Here is a 20,496-nt window from a genome sequence, read left to right as displayed (position 1 = left end):
ACACTGTAACCGCTCCATAACGCCGCAGCTTTGCTTCTCTCCTACAAGTGTTTGCTAATCTCCGTTTTGCGGAGTGTTTCTTGTAATAGGATAATATGTCACGTTGGAGTGTAATGGGTTAAAAATAAGTACAGCAATCATTTATACCATACTAATTATTTTACTATACTAATGAATTTTCTAGCGCATATATTGCCCACTTATGATTTAAAACTTGTAAGTATTTTTTTCATAATACGAGGGTGGGTCAATAATTCCTTAGAAAAAAGCATTAAAACAGTTTTTATTTTTGTATTTTTTTTTATTTCTCAACATAATCTCCTTGGAGCTCAATACACTTGGTTAGGCGTTTCTCAAAATAAGCATTTGTCCGATCGATGACTTCTTCATTTGAAAAAAAACGTTGTCCACTTAGCCATTTTTTTATGTTTGGGAAAAGGAAAAAGTCACTGGGGGCTAAATCTGGCGAATACGGTGGGTGGTCGACCAATTCGAACTTCAATTCTTCAATTTTAGCCATTGATCGTAAACATGTGTGAACACGGGCATTGTCCTGATGAAAGAGGATTTTTTTCCTGTTTAAATGAGGTCGTTTTTCTTCAATTTCGTTTTTTAGCTGGTCCAATAAAAATGCATAATAATCCCCTGTTATTGTTTTTCCTTTTTCCAAATAGTCAACGAAAATAATTCCACGTGCATCCCAAAATACAGTAGCCATAACCTTACCAGCTGATTTTACGGTTTTCGCCTTCTTTGGACATGGTTCGCCTTTCGCAATCCACTGCTTTGACTGTTCTTTCGTCTCGGGAGTATAGTGGTGTATCCATGTTTCATCTACAGTCACAAAGCGACGAAAAAATTCATCCGGATTGCGTTGCATGAGCGACAACAGGGCTTTAGAGGCCACCACCCTATTGCGTTTATTGTCGACTGTGAGCAAACGCGGCACCCATCTTGCAGAAACTTTTTTCATGCACAATTTGTCATGTAAAATAGAAATGACGCTACCTTTTGAGATCCCTGTAACCTCAATTATCTTACTCAACTTTAATCTTCGGTCACTTAACACCATATCGTGGATTTTATTGATCATTTCTGGTGTAGTCACCTCTACAGGACGTCCTGAGCGTGGTTCATCCTTTGTTGATGTACGACCACGTTTAAATTCATTTAACCAGTTATAAATAGTTGCAAGTGAAGGAGCAGATATGCCGTGAACTAAATCCAACTCATTTTTTATTTCCTTTGCTGTTAACCCTTTTATATTAAAATGTTTAATAACAGCTCTATACTCAATTTTCTCCATTTTTCCATTTTCCACAAGCAATTTTTTTTTTATAAATGTACGAGAAACACACAACAACCCGACCAATCTGATTGAAACTTCGCAGCATACTGAATCGGTAGTGCCGCTGCATGAAAACAAACCGCTTACAGTACTAGTCGCGCCACCTGTCGGCTTTTCTAAGGACTTATTGACCCACCCTCGTACATAAAAAGTAAAACAGAAAATAATTTCGCCAATACGGGTATGAACCTAGCTAACCATAGCTAAGTGATTAAGCATCCGACTGCTGATTGAAAGGTTGGTGGTTCAAGCTCACACGGGAGAATGGTTTTCGTTTTTGAGACAAGTGTTGAATTCTGTTATACATGTGGTATTCTTTTCGTTCGGTAGAAGATAGGTATCTGTTGTTCACGATGATGGAGGAGGCAAGATTTTATGTACTGTTTCAAATAACTACAATGATACAATCGATGGAATATAATAAATATAACGGTAGTTCGGTGCGATGTGTCTTTGAAGGAAACTTGTAATCGAGTGAGATGTCCAATCGATTCTGACCCGGTATTTATAGAACACTATGAAATAATATTTTGAAATTATGATGAAATAAGTAATATTAATTCGTAATGATTGTTATGAAATTGCAGATCCGCTATCTCATAACATTACGAAACCAAGTTATGTATATATATATGTACAGATTGTACGTGAAAAATGAATATTTAATAAATAATATTATAATTAAGACCTGGGAATCCGATGACAGTCATACAAGTTTAAAGATTTTTTTTCAAAATCAGCCGCGTTATAATAATGTTTTGCGAGCATTCAAAGTAAACGCAATACAAATATTATTAATGTTATGATAGTTTAAGGATACCGAAATCATTTGAATACGAGACATGGAATAGAATATAACGGTGGTTGAAATAAAATAGGTAGACGTAAAATCACAACGCGAAGCATCGCTACAGATAGTCTCCGCAATAGCCTTGTTAAGGGACGGAAAATGCACGGAGCGAGTACGCCCAGGGTGCAAGGAGTCAGAAGCCTGCAACTGCCACCATGCGCCCTCTCACGACGCCAAAACACACCCTAATGCCGAACGTAAAGCGTCGGAATAAAATTACATCGTGCACTCTACTTTGCCAAGCGTCGCGGCGCCCTCGCTGCATTGCAAAAAATATTTCCGACGCCAGAAAATTTTCCGACAGGTGAAAATGATAACGTGATCGTTTCGCGTGGCAAATATATATTTTAAAATATTTTCCAGTTAAGTTTGTGAGTAAAATAGCTTTTCATGGATTTTATACGAAATTGTCAGAAAGTCAGGATTCAAACCACTTCCTCTGGGAATGCTATAAAATGTGTAAGGAAATGGAAGAGCTGCTCAAGTCGGTTCAACTAGGTGTAGGGCCCATCGGATCGTCCGACCTGGTACCCACAAGGCCAATTTTATTGCATTTAAAAAAATTGCAGCGTCAAACTGCCAACCTGAAGAACTCTTCACTTAGAATGTTCGACAGTTTTGTATTAGCTTTAATTTGTTACTTACTACAATTTTTAATATTGCCTCTACGTGCTCATCTCTCACATGGGTACATTAACTTAAAGTCATCTAAATTCAGTCAACGCACATTTGTGGGTATTGCGACATTAGTCTTGGGTAACTGCTTCTGAGACATTCCCAGTTATAAAAAATGCTGCTTTACACCCAAATGTAGGGTCCCGTGATACGCCCGATTAAGACCGGGTGTGGTGCGGGGCGGCTGTGGATATATATATTCTTCTTCAAATGCCATCTTCTATCGGTACAAACTTATCAAAGTTTTTTTTTAATATTAAAAAATATTCAACACTTATTTCATTCAATTAAGAAAATAAATGATCAAGACCAGCAAAATAATACATAAATTCTCAAAATGTTATTAAACAAGGGCATGAAATTGTATATACAATGTAAATGAAAAAACACTTACATGGGCGGGGGTGTTGTGTATGATGTGTATCTTGTGTGGCGGGGGCGCCGGCGCCGGGGCGCTCAGTTCTTTCTCCTCCGACGTCAAAGCGGCGAGGGCTGGTAGCCTCTTGACGCCCAGGATAGGCCGGCCGGTCGCGCATTTTATCGCGTTCTGTAAAAGAGAAAAAATCGTTACAATATAATATACATTGCCTCATGCGGTGTTTAGCATAACATGCATGGTAATGTACACTAAAGAATTCTAACAGATTATATTTCATTTAGATAATTCAATAATATTTAACTTGAATATACATAATTTGAAAATACCTTGAATATATACATGCTAGAAGCGATCTTTTTAGAAAAAATGGGACACCCAACATGGAACTATTAAATTCGCGCGAATGTGCTTCACGTATATTAAATACCTATGTATTGTACCAGTGAATTATCCGTAGAATAAAATAAACAGTTTGATGGACAATGGAATGGGTTTAAAAAAGTTTCTATTAATTTTACATTGTTTAGGTTATTGATTGACATTGTGACAAGGCCCAGTAAATAAGAAATGAACATGAAACTGTAAATTTCGATCATAGTGACAGTTATTACTTATAGTTCGAATGCAATATGGTAAATTGTTTGTAGAAAGTTTTGAATATTTGATATTTAAAAAAAATGTTAGGTTAGGTTAGGTCAATTAAAATGAACGAATTATCTATCATTAACTGCGGACATGTCATCGCATTCTAATTTAGGCAATAAATAGCACCACTATAGGAAATCATAAATTTTGTGCCGCGGCCTGACTATATAGACGCCCTTGCGTTGTTTCAAATTGATAATATTGATATATCGATCTAAAGATGGCTATGCAACCACAAGCATCTATCAACATCAATAAATCCATAAATTGTGGAATAAAAAAACCCCTTGTTTTAATTTAAACACTTCACATAATACTTTCTCCCATAAAAAGTTATAACAATATTTTAGCTGGCTAACTTTTGAATTAGCTTTTGATTAAACATTAACATTAAGCAATACACACTAGTGACTAGATCAGGCCTGGGAAAACTTTTTGGATCAAGGGCAACATTAGGAATATAAAATGAACGGCGGGCCGCAAGTAAAATACTATTTATAGACATACATTATTTTTACTATCATGATAGAGGAATTTCAACATAAAAAATAAATGATTTTCTAATAGCCAATAATTTAATGAGAAAAATGAAATTGTTTAAAAAATTTTCAATTTCAGGTGTTAATTTTGTAGGTGAGATTCTTAAAACTACTTGTATATTATGTTCATCGGTGATGCTGAAAAAGAGTTTTTTTTATTGATATTCAATATTCATAATAGAAAATCATTGTTCACATTATGTAAGTTGATCCAAAAATTCTTCTATGCATTATATGTATATTCTAATTTTATTTTTTTAAAGCTCGCGGGCCCCACATAAATACTTGTAGTAACTAGGTGGGCCGTAGTTTGTCCAGGCCTGTACTAGACGATCGATTCGATGTATCATATTTGTCTATTAAATTATATTTAATTAGATTTACTCGAATACGACAAATACGGAACGTATAAGTCCGTCATTAAATTTTAAAGACTTTCTATAAGAACTTCTAGAATCGTGGTTATGTGTAAGTACATAAACTTTATTTGCGACCACTACTATTAACGATTTAAAGTTCTCCATATTATCTGTAGCGAATATAAAACAAATAAAAAGCAAAACTGAGCAGTACTTAATGGTTATGCCTCGATTGCATGCAACGCAATAATAATGATACCGCGATCCATTCGGCGTCTGTAAAAACACCTGGTGATTGCAGACAGGTAATAACCAATAAACTACGCGATGACATTACGTATCTCGCGCTCCGGATAATGGCCACTGAAAAACTCCACACATTAATGAGAATTATGATACTCACTATTTAATGGAGAGAATACACAGTATACACAAATGCACATAATATGGAGAAGCATGAAAAATAAATTACAAGATACAAACGAGTTTAGTGAAAAAAGTTATGCATTTTTATATTGCGAAGGGTGATGTTGTCGTGACCAAGTTTTGTGAAATATATCAATGCAAGTATGGATAAGACTTGTGTTGGACTTTAAATACGTGCTTACAACATACTTACCTGTAAAGATCGTTACCGTTTGTAATGATAAGATAAAATTTATTTTTACACTATTTTTTTAGGTACATTGAAAGTAGGGCCACCGGTTGTCTTTAGGACATCATTTTGTAGTAAATGCGACCTCACGCCCACATTAGTAAGTATAAAAAAGCATTTTCAATAGTGAGAAAATGCAATAAGATACCGTAGTAGATTTTTGGGTTTCCACCGTGTGTCCTTCCTTCTTTACTCAACGTTCCGCCTCTGCAACGAGCCCGAATCGTAGAGTAAAGAAGGAAGAAGGACACACGGTGGAAACCCAAAAATCTACTACGATAAAAAACAACCGTGAAAGCCTCAAACATTATACTATACAATAAGATACCCTTAAAATAAAATTTTATACAGGACCTCCATTTAATTATTATCTATCATAAATCAGGTCACTTTATTTATACTGAATTAGCAATCATCACATTTCATTAAATGTTTTAAATTGCAGTTAATAATTCTAAAACATGGCCACCACAAGGTGCGGGGCTGACAGGGCTCTAGACTGGGGCCCGGACTCAGGAGGGGCCTGGCGAGGCGAGTCGACCAGATCAGTAAAATAAACACACAACACAAATATGCTTCAATAGATAAAAAGTCGCCTGCGGCGCTATTCTTTTTCAATGGTATTATTGTTATAAATTATGTGGTTGTACGATAATTTTTTTAATTTTGTATCGATACTCGATTAAAATAATTCAAATGGATGTATTACCTAATATACAAAAAAATCACTAAATATACACATTAATTTTACGCGTACACCATTTAGAAAACGCTGCTGTAGAGCGTCACACTGCCTTTATACTTAGCGATAGGTAGAGGGGCCGCCAAAGATTCTAGCCTGGGGGCCCGCTTCAGGATGTGGGTCCATGTTCTATAATATTGAGACTACAGAGAGTTGTTTCGGGCTATCAATCCATGTTTAAAATATGGGAAAGTAAAACAATTAGTAATATAAGAAATATATTATATTTGTATGATTTTAAAGTATCTATCGGTAAGATAGGGAACATTTTGGTCTATGGTAAAAATATATTAATGGGGTAATCGTCAATGTAAGTCCATTAAGTTACCGATGCCTAGTATTTTTGGCATAATACATAACATAATCAGTTTCATGACCCAGTTATAAGTACGGGTAAAACGTGGAAATATTACAGAAGTACCTACGTAAGCAATTAACAATGAAGCATATAAGAAAAAATTCGCCATAGAATACTTATCGTCAAATCAGTTTTCCCCAATAAGATTTAATTGATTTATCCCACACAGAGAAATTAAAATATCCATTAAGACTATACATTACGGTAGTTCACTATTATTACCGTGTTTTGTTAGTTGGCGAACCCCTGGAGGTCACCACACGAGGGTTGGTGATCCATGTATTAAATTAAGTGGTAGCCATATCATTTGTCCATTACCTACCTACTAAATATATTCATTTTTTTGCAAGCTGACTTGATTTAACTATGTCTACGCAATGCTACTCGAGTAATGACACGGCAGCAATAAATCCATTGCACATAATACGTATTCCCGAGGGCACAGCGGAATGTTAATAAAATAGGCAATAGGTAGAGTACTGATACTAACCGGCCGGTTTACCGAGTCGCATTTACCCAAACGAGTGTGGCATGGGAGAATGTCGATAATACTGACAATAATACTATCTTCATAAGAAAAAGATGATGTAATAAAAATGATATATTTAATTTAAACCTAAAAATACGGATGCAAAAATTATTAAATACAGTTTTTTATAATCATATCAATACTTGTTCGTACAAGGTGGTTGAGAGGGTTTTAATTACATTGATGTGCAGTTAATTATGTGCCTCCATTTGTCTTTAATTTTCTTTATGGCCTGAATTAAATATTTTGTTCTTGTTTTGTTGTTTAGCATTTCGTGAAGTGTTTTGATGATTGTGTTGTCTACACAGAGTTCTGGGAGTCCATCGCTCCTTTTCTAGTATTGGGAAGTCGTTGATGACATGCCACACAGTATAAGATGTGTAGCCTTGACATGGACAGTAGTCATCGTCCTCCCTCAATTATGTGTGAGTTCGTGTGATGTTTTTTTATGTTACTGGCAAGAATGATGACAGAGATTATGTTTGGAATATTAAACACTTATTGGATGTCGGTAAATTCAAATAAACCCCTCTTAATAACAATACTTCTGATACGATGGAAACTGTATTAAGCAATTAAAATAAAACACAATAATATATAGTTAGTATACTTATTCAATATCATTTAATAATCATCAGGACTGATTCGTTAGCAGAGCACATTTTCAACTTATCATACTTTTTCTTTCGATATGTATGACATCCCTACTCAGGGTTGGTATCTACTGATCAAGTTTATTTTTCTATTGTTTGTTAAGAGGGATTGCTATTGATAATGCATAGCGAAAATTATGATAAAATACACCGATGTCAAATTTATTTAGTTTTAAACGGAAAGGAGTATCAGTTAATTTTAACTGGTACATCGGTATAAGTATGAAGTATATATTATTATTATGCTTGTAATTGGTGTCGTTGGTGGAGGCGCAGGAGTTGGCGATGGACCGAGGGAAGTGGCGCCAACTTGTGCTTGCCCTATGCCCCAATGTTGGGACGTGACAGGGTGAAAGAAGAAAAGAAAGAAGAATTAGTGTGTAGTTTAAGACGTCAGGTACCATATGGAGATTTAAAGAAACAAAGCAACATATTGTGACGTTAAATTAAAAAAAAAACTATTCAAATCCATATTTTGTTATTTATACAGGTTACTAACAATATAAGATTGAGATTTTTTACAAATTCAGCCATTTCCACCTGACTTTTCAAAACACACACTACCTTAGACTATAGATAAATCTAGACGCCACCCATTGCATTGCTAAATGAAGCTGCGTGCCGTGCGTTTGGTTTGTGGGCGAGCAAACGCATTCGTACACAAATGTTCGAGACCATAGACCATTTCGCTAGTACTCGCCCAAAGTGCTCGCACTAGACGGTCAGAATTAAAATATAATTTTCTATTTTTTTACGTTATATAATATTTTTAAGCGGTCAAAATACAACCATTAGGTAAAGATATCCATAATGTAAGTTATTTTAAAGAAACACTAGGTCACTGATATTAAAATATATAATAATATACAAATAAATTATCACGAACATGTATCAACTTACTATGAAACGTAATACCATCTTCTTGCTTATCAGTATGGCTACCACATTTTAATACAACACACAGAACCATATTTTCTACTTAATTAAAAAAAATATTTACCACTTACTTTATGTTTTACACAAAAAATATCAATTTTAGCAACACGCACTCGCAGGTTATCGACACATAGTTAAGCAACAAACTAAGATTTGGCGCGACACCACAGCAAATCATCTCACACATCTGTAAACCTTTTATCTTACTCTAATGCGTGTCGCAGAGATTATAAGGGTGCCGAATACTTTCTCACTCCCACTAATGCATCGTTTTTGTTCAGGCCTTGCACAATACAGTCTACGTCTACCTGTCTACCACATACATTTAAGGTATTAAGTCAATCACCTAACTGCTATATAAGATACGTTTGAATGGCTGACAGTTTTTACGAACTTTTAGCAGACTATAAATGTAAAATGTGTTTTTTGACGATTTTTTATAAATATATGCGAGGAAAGTTGAATTCAGTTTCAGGTGCAAAAAAAATCTATTTTAACTTGAAGGAGTTACAATTAAGTTCTACCCACTGCGATTGACTGCGTTGACAGCGAAAGCGAAGTAGGATGTAGTATTTATAATGATAATAGGTACCTACACCTAAATGGCCAAACTAAAAACATTATCAGATTGCCTCATAGCTTAAAATATGTATTATCTTAGCTAATCGGATAATATTTGTAGTGTTATTAATCATTGATAGTATCTCTATTACTTTCACTGTTAAACCAATTAAAATAATTGCTAAGGAGCTTTGCGCAACAAAACAATATTCAATCGTACAATAAATCATTTATCATAAATAATTGAGCTCACATAAACATTAATTGCATACATGTCAATTAAATTTAATCACCTACATGATTGTAAACAATTAAAATGTGTACAGTACGAATGCCGAGTCACGCCAGTTGAGAAATGAATTAATAATATTTATTGTAAATAAATAAATCATTAATCAATTTGACATTGTAATTTATAATCTACTGTCGAGAATTTTCAAAGTGATAAATGGAAAACTAAGCAGGTTAGTTTTTGAAATACAACTTAATAGGTACCTACAGCCTACACGAAATACCTATATACCCGATTCATAGAATATCGAGTTATGTATAATCAAAATAACCTAAATATGTACATAATATATCGTCACCTCAATACTACAACTAGATAACTCTGATTTGGTTACTGTTGGGAAAATGATATTTAAACTTTATTATTATTATTATTATTAAACTGGCGCTAGGGGCCGTTCAGGTCCATGGCCGACTGCACAACGTTTCTCCAGGAATCTCTGTCCAGCGCTCTCTCTTCCCAGTTGACTTTGATGAACATAAATCTAGCTAGGCTATACTTATTATTTAAAATAAAAATTGAAAATCGTACGTAGATTATTATTATAATTTATTTATTTAATGCATTTAAGGTTTTAAAGATATCTAATATTTTCAAACACTAAATTAATACAGTTCTCATTGACTTCTGACTTACATAGTTGTATCATTTTGTAGAGAAAGAAAAATGTAGAATCATATTCAATAGCTATACATACCTCAAAACAGTGAGAATCTAGTTTAGTATTGATGTGACGATATCATCAGCTGGGGGCGATCCATAGCTGGAAGAAGGCCTCTCCTAGCTCCCTCCTATCTTCTCGGACTCTAGTTCTTCGCTAATATCCACCGAACTTTATGAGTTCGTCTATCCAGCGGGTTTTAGGACGTTTCTGTTGTCGTTTAGTGCCTCATTTGTCCAGAGGTTATCCACTGACCGAGTGGCATTGCTCAGGCCTCCTGCACACTGCCATTTCTTCTGCTTAGTGACTTCTCAATGATGTCGATATAATGCCAAATATTGCCATAAAGTCAAATATTGCCATTTCAAAAAATCAATTTCCTTATAGCCAATTATTGAAATATTTATTAATCGTCATATATTGGTAAAAGTGCCTAAGTTTAGTACATATATTAAAATTTTATAAGTAGGTACGTGTACTTAACAATTTGTAAAGAATAACATCATGAGTTATTATATTATTTAGGTATATTGCAGAAAAACCTACAAGAATAAAATTAGTTTAATAGTAGCATAATAAAATATCTCATTAATGATAAAGCTTTTCACGGTGGAGAGGGGCAGTCAATTGGATTCAAGTGTCGTAAAACACGTTAACCTAAGAATTCCGTTCAATTTAATCCTAAACATCTATTTGTGATCATTGTAAATCAATCACAAGATTTGAAAACCTTCGAGCGCATTTAGAAAATAATATTTTAAAGAAAGCCTTGTTTACAATATTAAAATATCATTTTAAGAAATGTAATTTAAAATTTTGCAGTGGCACTGGTGGAATCACTCCATGAAATGGAGTGCGCCATTGTAAAGCTCGTGTTTTCAAATAAGTACGACAAAGAAAAGAGTAATAAAACCGAGAGAAATAAAATAAATACCTGGAATTTATCGATGGAAACATTCAATACCGAGACAGCACTAGTATCGGATTGAATAATAAAATAATAAACATAAAAGCTCCTTTAAGCTTTATGGCAAAAGAAAATATAATAACAAATGATTACACGGATTACGCGAAAAGCAGGATTCAATTTCAAAATAATAGTAGATTTATGACGGCGATTCATCATCTATCATCTTCGTTATTAAAGTATGTATGACGAATTATTTATAATAATTTTATATAAAATATGAAAACGTAAATTAGAAACAATTTTCGTTGTTAAATCTCCTGGCCTATGACAGGGGATACTGTCATGAAAAAGGTTAAGCAAAAATACTGACAAACATCCCTGGGCTATCCTCTGATCCTGTGACCAACACCTAGATACATTATACAGCAAAAAGAACTAAAACAATAATTAATGATAGGTATCTACTTATATTAAAGTTGATTTCAAGGACAGTATTATATTCTTTCCGCCCTTCATCTGAATGTTGTGATTGAAAGTACATGTAGGTACTTATATATATATTATATTATTTTTTAAATTATTAATAACCATGTCCTTGTTGTTTCGTACAAGGTGGTTGTTACTAATTTTGAAAAATCACAAACAACCAGGCTTTGAGAAAATCACATAAATATATTGTGTCCTCATCGGGTCGAATACAGAGCTCCCGAATGGAGTGCCTGCGCCTTACGCACTACACCATTAGAGCCGCCGATATATATTTATTTTTTCTGGTTATTGGCAAGATTAATCCGATAAATATGTTGCTATAGTTAAATTGAGTTAAATTAAATATATAGTTAAATTGTGCTTGTCGGAAAGAGGGTAAGCGATGGGCTTGAATAATCCAGATTGTATTCAAGATGTCAGTTACTAATTCGCATAGTCCAACAAATAAATATAAATTTCGATTATTTCTAACACAAATTAGGTACTTAAAGTTAATACATTTTCGTAGTTAAATGATTTAAACGTTACATAATATAAAATAATCGATTGCTATTAAATCTTCGCAACTGACAATAATTGTTTATTTAGGAATCATCGCCACTAGCATGTTGAGGCCACAGAACTGCCCTGTTCGATGCTTTCACCGAGATTTTAATTAATTGAGTAAGTTTTTAAAGAGGCTTGATATGGTTTTGTATTTCAGATCCGGAATAATGACAAAGATAAAAGCCGTAATACACGAGAAGCGAAAATAACATTCACTTATCGCCAACTCAATGTGATATACCGGAGTGTTTATACTCGGCAATACTAAGAATAACACTGAACGCAGAGAGAATGAAATGTGAAAGTTTTTGCATATAAACACACATTTTACTGCGCCACGCTGAAAGTAATGCCACTGGGGAGCGACACTAAAGCAATTTGAGGAACGCGAAATATGTTTACGCTTCAGAGGCAAATGTAGCGATGACAGCTTGAAAACTATAGCCCGGATAGACTGTAAAAGAGTACTTAGTCGCCGGATAAGTTTTACACAAAGAGTCGTAAAGTTGGATAATAAAATGGTATCAAATAGAATGTTATAATGAATAGATACAAATAAAAACCAAAGAGCAATTAATTACACAACATCCCACGATACCAGAAGTATGTGCAAAAATTAATTAATTAGCAATCATTCCAGTATTAAATGAGTGACACATTTTAGTATGTATGTTTTGTTATCGTAATAAAATATGGAGGGATAATACTCGTCAGCATTTCCTCAATCATAACTAGATCAGTAGGGTCTGTTTTGATTTGTTAATTGCGACAATATCTCTTGTAATATATGTACTGCATTTGTATAAATTGAATGGACAATGCATGAATCCTCACTCAACTTATCGAGTCCGTCACGCGACGCACTACTATCGTCAAGAAGCCACTCGAATCAAGTCTCTCAATTCATTAATATAATCAATCTCTTGATCACACGCGACTATAAGCTCACGTTACAATCCTTATTATTGTATGTAGTGTATTCTTGTAACAACGAATAAACTCCATCTAAACAACAACCAAGCAATAACGACCTTTATCTCCACCTCATCATCTACTACCAAAGGGTTAATTAAAATAAGAATTAAGATGACAAACAGGTGTTTTTCTTAAAATGATAAGCTTTCTTGGCAACAGAGCCGTCAGTCTAGATCTGAGACTACATTAAGTCGGTGTTTTGTAAAAAGGGCGAATTAACTAAAATGCTATTTTACAGGAGGATTTGTAAACTTTTGGTTGATTATAAATGTCTACCATGTTTAGCTTAGAAAGAATACTGTCTTTATAATAGGCATTATAATATAATATTTTAAAATGCTTAATATGTCACAGTCGCTTTTTATTCGTAACACTAAGTGGATATTCACCCTTACGATTATCGTTTTCAAGTTTCACGTGGACACAACAAAGCTAGTGAGGTACATATTATGTTTTCATCCGTAATTCACCATCCACCATCACCTTAAAATTATACAGTCCACTGCTAAAAGCGCCACCACATTATTTGAATCAAAAATAATCTAAAACACGTTGCCTTCAATTATTATTTAGGTTCTCCTGTCAGTTATGCCATCAATCATAATATCTCAAGTAAAGATTGATTGTGTAAATACCTGCATTTTAACAAGAGAATCTCGAAATGTAAATGTTCGAAGCAATTTACTAACGTATCAATCAAAATAATTTGAAAAGTCAACACAAAACAGTAGAGAAGAGTCAGAAAACCAATTTAAAACTTTCACCGACGGACAGAAACAACAGTGACATCAAAATAAACCCAACGCGCAATAAAACATAACGGGCAACATTATGTCAGTTAGCCGAACAGATTATGTTGCCGTAACATTTTGCTTCCTTTGTGGAAATAACTCGCTCTCTTTCGCCCGGAAATCGCGAAGGCAATGAGCGACGACGCCCGCTCAAAAGGCGTCGGGGCGAGATAGAGCGCCGGGACGCCTGAAAGCTCGCCAGTGTGCGGTTGATGAGATTTGTATACACACACAACGTTTGGCGAAATTTAAGGCTACACAGCTAAAAGGATAAATACGGTCGGAATACATGTTCACTTTGACAAATAGAATTAGATAGGCAGATAATATATACGTTTTACACGCATCTCTCAATATAAATAAATATAATTAATGTAACCTTTCGACTTCTAATTACCTTAAAATTGGACGGGATGAAACTGGGTGATGATTTCATTACAAGATACGAAGCGGTAGATAATATTAAAAGATTTTAAACGATATGTTTCCAAAAAAACGTATTATATTTTTATATAAAAGTTAATTACAGATGCAGGGAGTTTGGTTAAACACCTGTAGCTGTCAGTATATTAGCGATCAAATATTTATTTTTAATGTATCAAATTATTCGACCGCAATAATTATTTCTCAGCGACTCATATAACGGTAAAAAAGTTTACTGTTTAACCGGATCAGCAGATTGATTGGCAATATGAAATACGGTATCGCAATGGAAAATTAGTTAAATAATCCTTTCCCATAGTATCATATTATAGTATGACTGTAATAATAAATAAAATTCAGAAGCTACTTGTATTTAAACCGCTGACTCGTTCAATATAATTATGTACGGGAATATAATGTTTATGTATTACTTTTGACTGTATAAATAACGAATAATGATTTATAAAAATGTCACTCGAATCTACGTACCTGGCTCATAACTATCTCAGTAGATAATATGTACTGTTATTGTATTTAAATGTACCGATAGTTACGCTGCAAATAAAACTCGCTCCTGCATACAACTTCGACTTCTTCATCATCATCCTCAACACGATAACCCACACATCGAACACCACAGTGGTGACCCAACACACCCTCCTAGCCCTAATAGCAAAAATAATGAGGAATACATTTTCTAAATACATAATAATCTAGTATTGATACGTAGAGATGACTTTTTTGCGATCGAGAAAGCTCCTGTTGATTTGTTTTAGAAATTAGTTTATACCATAATCATGCAAATTTTAATATTAGGGATCAAACGTACTTTATTAGTACAATGCATCACATTCCCCGGTGATGCATTATTTTTATTGTGTTAGTAACAATAGATAATAATAGAATTAAAAATACAAATAATATTATAATAGTGGTTGTAATAGTACCTACTAACATTCTGTATTAAATTGGTAGATATTCTTCAAAAAATATATTTATTAATCATTTTTTATGCTACATAGTCCAAAAGTATGTTAGGTGTTTACATTTCATTACAGTTGGGTGTACTGGATAGTGTTTTAGAGTTGGTATGCCGCAGTGGCGAAGGGTGGAGATAGGCTGTTACCAAACCACAATAGATGATAGTCAAAAAATACTCGTCTATCTATAAAATATCTAAAATTATCCAATTAAATCAACATAACTTTGAATATTTTATAGGTACAATAATACCTTTTTTATCTATTAAGTAGGTATACCTGGGTTTAGGTAGAACTATGGATTTAAATAAATGAACCGACAATATGTGTAATATGTATTCTTAATCCAACGAAAACAAATAAATAATATGAATGAAAAAGTGTGCATTATTTTGTCGTATCGCCAATCATATACCAAAACTAGTATGGTTTGGTTTATGCAGGGTTAAATTGATTTTTAAAATCTAACCAACACCATATATAAATTGTAGTTTTAGTTCAATAAAAACAAACACGTTTGTCTAACAAAGTTGAATGTGCACTATTCATGGCAGATCTTAACAGCCAATTTCTATCCTTCGCTACTGCTTTGGCCCAGAGATACATTACGGCAAAACAAAAGTATCAAAATAAAATGAGATAAAGCGCCCTTGATACAATCGCCTCATCTTCTTTTTTGAAAGCGACGTGACAAAGGACCATTTACCGGCCACAGGTGAAAAACCACAAAAGGCCAACAGACTGAAAACAGCTGTTTTTCGAACAGACGACCGGCATACGATCGCATTCCGGCTCGCAGAAGGCCAACCGGTTTTCCTGTCGCGATGCGGCCGACTACTATGACACCGGTCAGACTAAATAGGGATTGCGAAATAACCGGTAATCATTGACTTATTGATAAGGACGACGGTGAAATTCGTAAAACGTACAAAAATTAAGAGTAACACAACGCGATATGAAGAGATGCATGTTAGGCATAACGAGAAATAATCAAAACATAATTGTCTTAAATGGGTACATGTATTAATTGAATTAGCATTTACTTTGTAGAATTCCATTTTACAAGAAATGAAAATATAATTAATATTAAATTCTACAGGTTTTTAAAAAGGTTTGTCGATAGCTATTTCGGTTGTAACACCATTATCAAGACTATACAGATAGGCCGTTTGCCTTCGCTTAAATACTATACGTATAGATAGAGACAGAATACATTTTCTTATTCGTTCAAACAATATTATGACTTTGTATATTTATTATTAATTGTAATATTATTAATACTTTGAAAACCATAAGTGGGTTTTTAATTCATATCAAAATTTACAAAATTTATTGAAAGTACAGTGTTCGAGTGCTTTGGTTATTTATTGACATAATTAAGTAAATTTAATTAAATTTAATTATAAATTATATATTAAATAGTGGCGACATGTAAATGTGTGTTACATGTAAATTGTCCGTAAAACATTTGACCGTGGAAAAGTTCGCCGTGAGCTTTCTATCGGAAAGAGATGACCGTATATTTTATTAGATTCAATTTATTTTCAATAATTAACATTAATTTAATTTTCATGGCTAATTTTGGCAAAATTCGTAAATTCAAGAATGAAAAACTAACCTAACCTAATCTAACAAATAATCCGGTATATCGGCTATTTTTCGGCAAAATTTGTTTGCTGCTGGCTTTCTGTAAAGTATAAAACTACAAGGACCGTGTTTTATTTTAGACATGAATTTTATGTCAGTAGGTACAACACGACCCAAAGAGGTTGAACGGTCTTTTAGTATATGGCCATATATTTCCGATACAACATTTCATGTGTGATACGGCGAACTGCATATGTACAAGTTTCCGGACACGTTTCCACATAGTTTAAGGCTATACTTCAGCTGAGGCATGGTCTAAAACGACCGTGACTACGTGACGCGCAGATTGTGCAAACGACGCGTGACGAACAAAACCTAATTTGTCATAAAAATTCAACATGCGTCCATTTAATGTTATGTTTATTGTTATTTAAATAAATACGTAACGTTTTTTTAGTCATCTTTACACGATTTAAGAATTAATTCCTCCGACGCCATCACAAAACAATTTGACGTGATCACAAGTCGACTATTGCTCTCTGACTGGCAATGCACGCGGAAATACGGTCCACGTATTGCTGAAAATTATTTGCCGTTTCACTGAAGTATGCTCTTAATAATAATCAGGACTAGTTACGTCCGCAATGGGCATCGTCAACCGATACAAATTATTTTTGAATTTGGAATTTGTTGATGACGATAACCACCGTAATATTTTGATCATCAAACGAACATGTCAACCGGAAAACCGGTAATAAAACCCCTAGTAAACCGCTGAGTGACAGGAGAAATATTACATCAAGCTAAACGTCGCGATAAGGCTAATGGAAAGTGTCTACCCATATAGTGGTAATTATTACAATTATACTGCGGCGAAGGAGGAGCTCCAACTAAGCGGCATCGCACCATTAATAACCACCCTGTATAAATTATAAGTTCAAAATCAACCACTGTTATTAACGTCCGAGAGTGAAGCGAATTGGTAATAAGTCATTTGCACCCGGTATTAATAGTTTAACTCAATTGCCATGTGGTTTGTACAAATAGTTATTAAGTCAAATGCACCTTTTATCGAACGAAATCATGAGTTGTGTATAATAATTATTACCTATTTAAGTGAGACGTTTTTCCATATTTATAAGTTACACTCTTTTTTTAATAAACTATTTTTTTTATTCAACGAATAAGACACACGATTTAAGAATGTAACATTCTATATACTGAATATACATTATCTGAAAACATATGCATATACACACTAAAAAAATCGCTTATGTAGACACCCGACGGGACTTGAACCTGTAGCTGCTGGATTCGCGCCAGTATATTTTACCATTAAACTACGGGCGCCTTAGATAATTACGACAATTTTAACTAGTAGTTGTTACATGAAATGCTTATCGAATTGCGTTATAAGGTTGGCTATCGGTTTTGGTATATTAAATTAAGGTAGGTATCAATTAATTTCTTAATTACTAACCGACGTCGCGGATTACTCCATTATTAAATTTTTATACGTACGTACTTACTTGCTAATAATTTTAGTAAACTATTTTTTTATTCAACAAATAAGACACAAGATTTCAGAATGTAAGATTCTATATACTGAATATACATAATTTGAAAACATCTCATGCATAAGCACACTAGAAAAAAAACGTTTCCAAGTGCACCTTTGAGTATTTTTGACTTTTTTGTGAATTGCTGAAGAACTACTGCTTTCTAACATTTCTGCATTATCGAAATGTGGAACTTATTAATTTTAAATATTCTATACTCGAAATAATATAAACTTTCACCCTTGTGACTGTGTACTTGAGAAAACAAAAAAGCTGTTTGTCTCCTATTCATCAATTATGGAGACTCAGCTGATTTTGAAATCTAGCGTCACATTTATTTTTATTATCTCGTGAACCACTCAAAATACGCAACAAACAGATACTTTTTAGAAAGGTTTTACTTATGATGTCTAATTTTTTTAATACCCTACACTCCTACAGGTGCAAGAAAATAGAATAAGAAAGCAGAAAAGGGTTCACTTTCTAAAAAATTAAATATTTCCCTTTCCACACTAAAACACTTAAAACATTTGATTGAACATCGCCAACATTTAACTAGTCCACGTGGCGTTTACGTTAACGATTCAGTCGTGGTTTGAATACCAGATATTTTGTCCAGTGAGATAGTTTCCAGAGTTAAAACAATGATCATTTTGTGAATATAAAACATGAACCGTTGTAGTATGTTTTAAATCTTTCTAGAAAACAATAAATTGTAAAATTTGTAAACACAAAGACGCACCTTTTCAACGCGGGTGTGGGAAGCGTTAAAGTGTTAGCAGGGGTCGTAAACGTGTCTGCGCTGGCGTGGCAGGGGCGCGCAGCCATCACGCGAAATCCTCTTAGTGAGACGTCGGATTTTATAAAACCTATGCTAGAATACGAGATTTTCTCGATGGCTTAAAAATCGACACTGAAACAGTAACCTTGTACGTACGTTTTAAAATAAAATACCTACTGTTGTTCATAAACATTATTTTACATAAAACCTAAGCATACGAGCGAGTGAGAAAGCATTCGCCATGCGTTTAATAAAATGTTGAAGATGACGTTAAGACAGTTGTGAAGCCACTAAATTGACTAAACCGATGTTTGCATGTTTATTATGAGGTGAATAGTGTAGTGCACGTTGCTTATGGAGTTCTACTACGCAAAAACCAGTTAGGATAGTATTTATAATTAAGTTCGCGAGCATGAAGCATATGCTCCGGATACCGGCCGAGAACAATACACAATATCCTGCAACGATGCTACAAGGGCGATCTACGCGCGGCATTTTTACTACCGTGCGAAGCACAGGGTGTGGCGCTAAAGCACACGAAGACGCTTGTCCTATAGAATATTGCATGACCGTGACATAGTGGGGTGATTAATTAGGTCCTAAATGATATTCTATGCAACTTAATAGTATGATAAGTATGTATTTTAGTGACGCAATAAATAAATTAGGGGAATGAAAATTGAGCAATATTTAATAGTAAAATATTGATGTTCGATTCCACAGACTGCCTTCGGGCAGCAGACAGTCGGTCTTACCCAAGTCATACACACTAAAATGTATCCTCAACGAAATCATACAAGCGGAGGAATAATATAGTGTTGCCATTGTCGACATCTGCAAAGCTATTCTATAGACAATGCGACTATCGATGGTAGTTTATCGTAGTATGTATGTATTGAGGCGGTTAATTGTTATAATAAGTTAATCGTCTAAATGGAAGTCGAAACTGTAAAAAAGTGCTTTGTTTTAATAGCCCCTCTCTTGGCTGTGTTAATTTTTAGAGCGAGATAAATACATGAACATGATAAAGCGATAACATGTACCACGTTAGGCGACGATTGCCGCCTTATATATGGGATAGACCCATTGGAGTTATGCCCTATTTTCATAAAGACATTGAAAATACAACACGAATATTGAGAACAAGCAGTAGGCGAATCGAATGTATCTAGAAAATAAAGAAAAGGTTGCGACAACCTGTTTGATGTACATTTGACTCATCGTGTCAATATTTACTCAACACACAATTCCAGTATAAACAAACAAACACAAA

General features: G+C 34.1%; 1 protein-coding gene across 3 annotated transcripts in view; it reads right to left on the bottom strand.

Annotated features, from left to right (window-relative positions):
* Positions 1-20,496, bottom strand: part of tay (tay bridge kinase) — a 975,197-nt gene that overhangs the window by 652,933 nt on the left and 301,768 nt on the right. For all 3 annotated transcript variants that reach the window (XM_085944584.1, XM_085944583.1, XM_085944585.1), the window contains exon 2: positions 3,268-3,420. In XM_085944584.1, the coding sequence (XP_085800710.1) occupies positions 3,268-3,420 (153 nt within the window). The remainder of the gene's footprint in view (positions 1-3,267; positions 3,421-20,496) is intronic.

The sequence above is a fragment of the Rhyacophila brunnea genome, unplaced genomic scaffold (assembly GCF_057557595.1).
Source record: "Rhyacophila brunnea isolate RB1 unplaced genomic scaffold, BYU_Rbru_1.0 scaffold_17, whole genome shotgun sequence".
NCBI classification, from domain to species: domain Eukaryota; kingdom Metazoa; phylum Arthropoda; class Insecta; order Trichoptera; family Rhyacophilidae; genus Rhyacophila; species Rhyacophila brunnea.
Note: the sequence above shows the minus strand (reverse complement) of the source record. Positions and strands in the feature narration are given on the sequence as shown.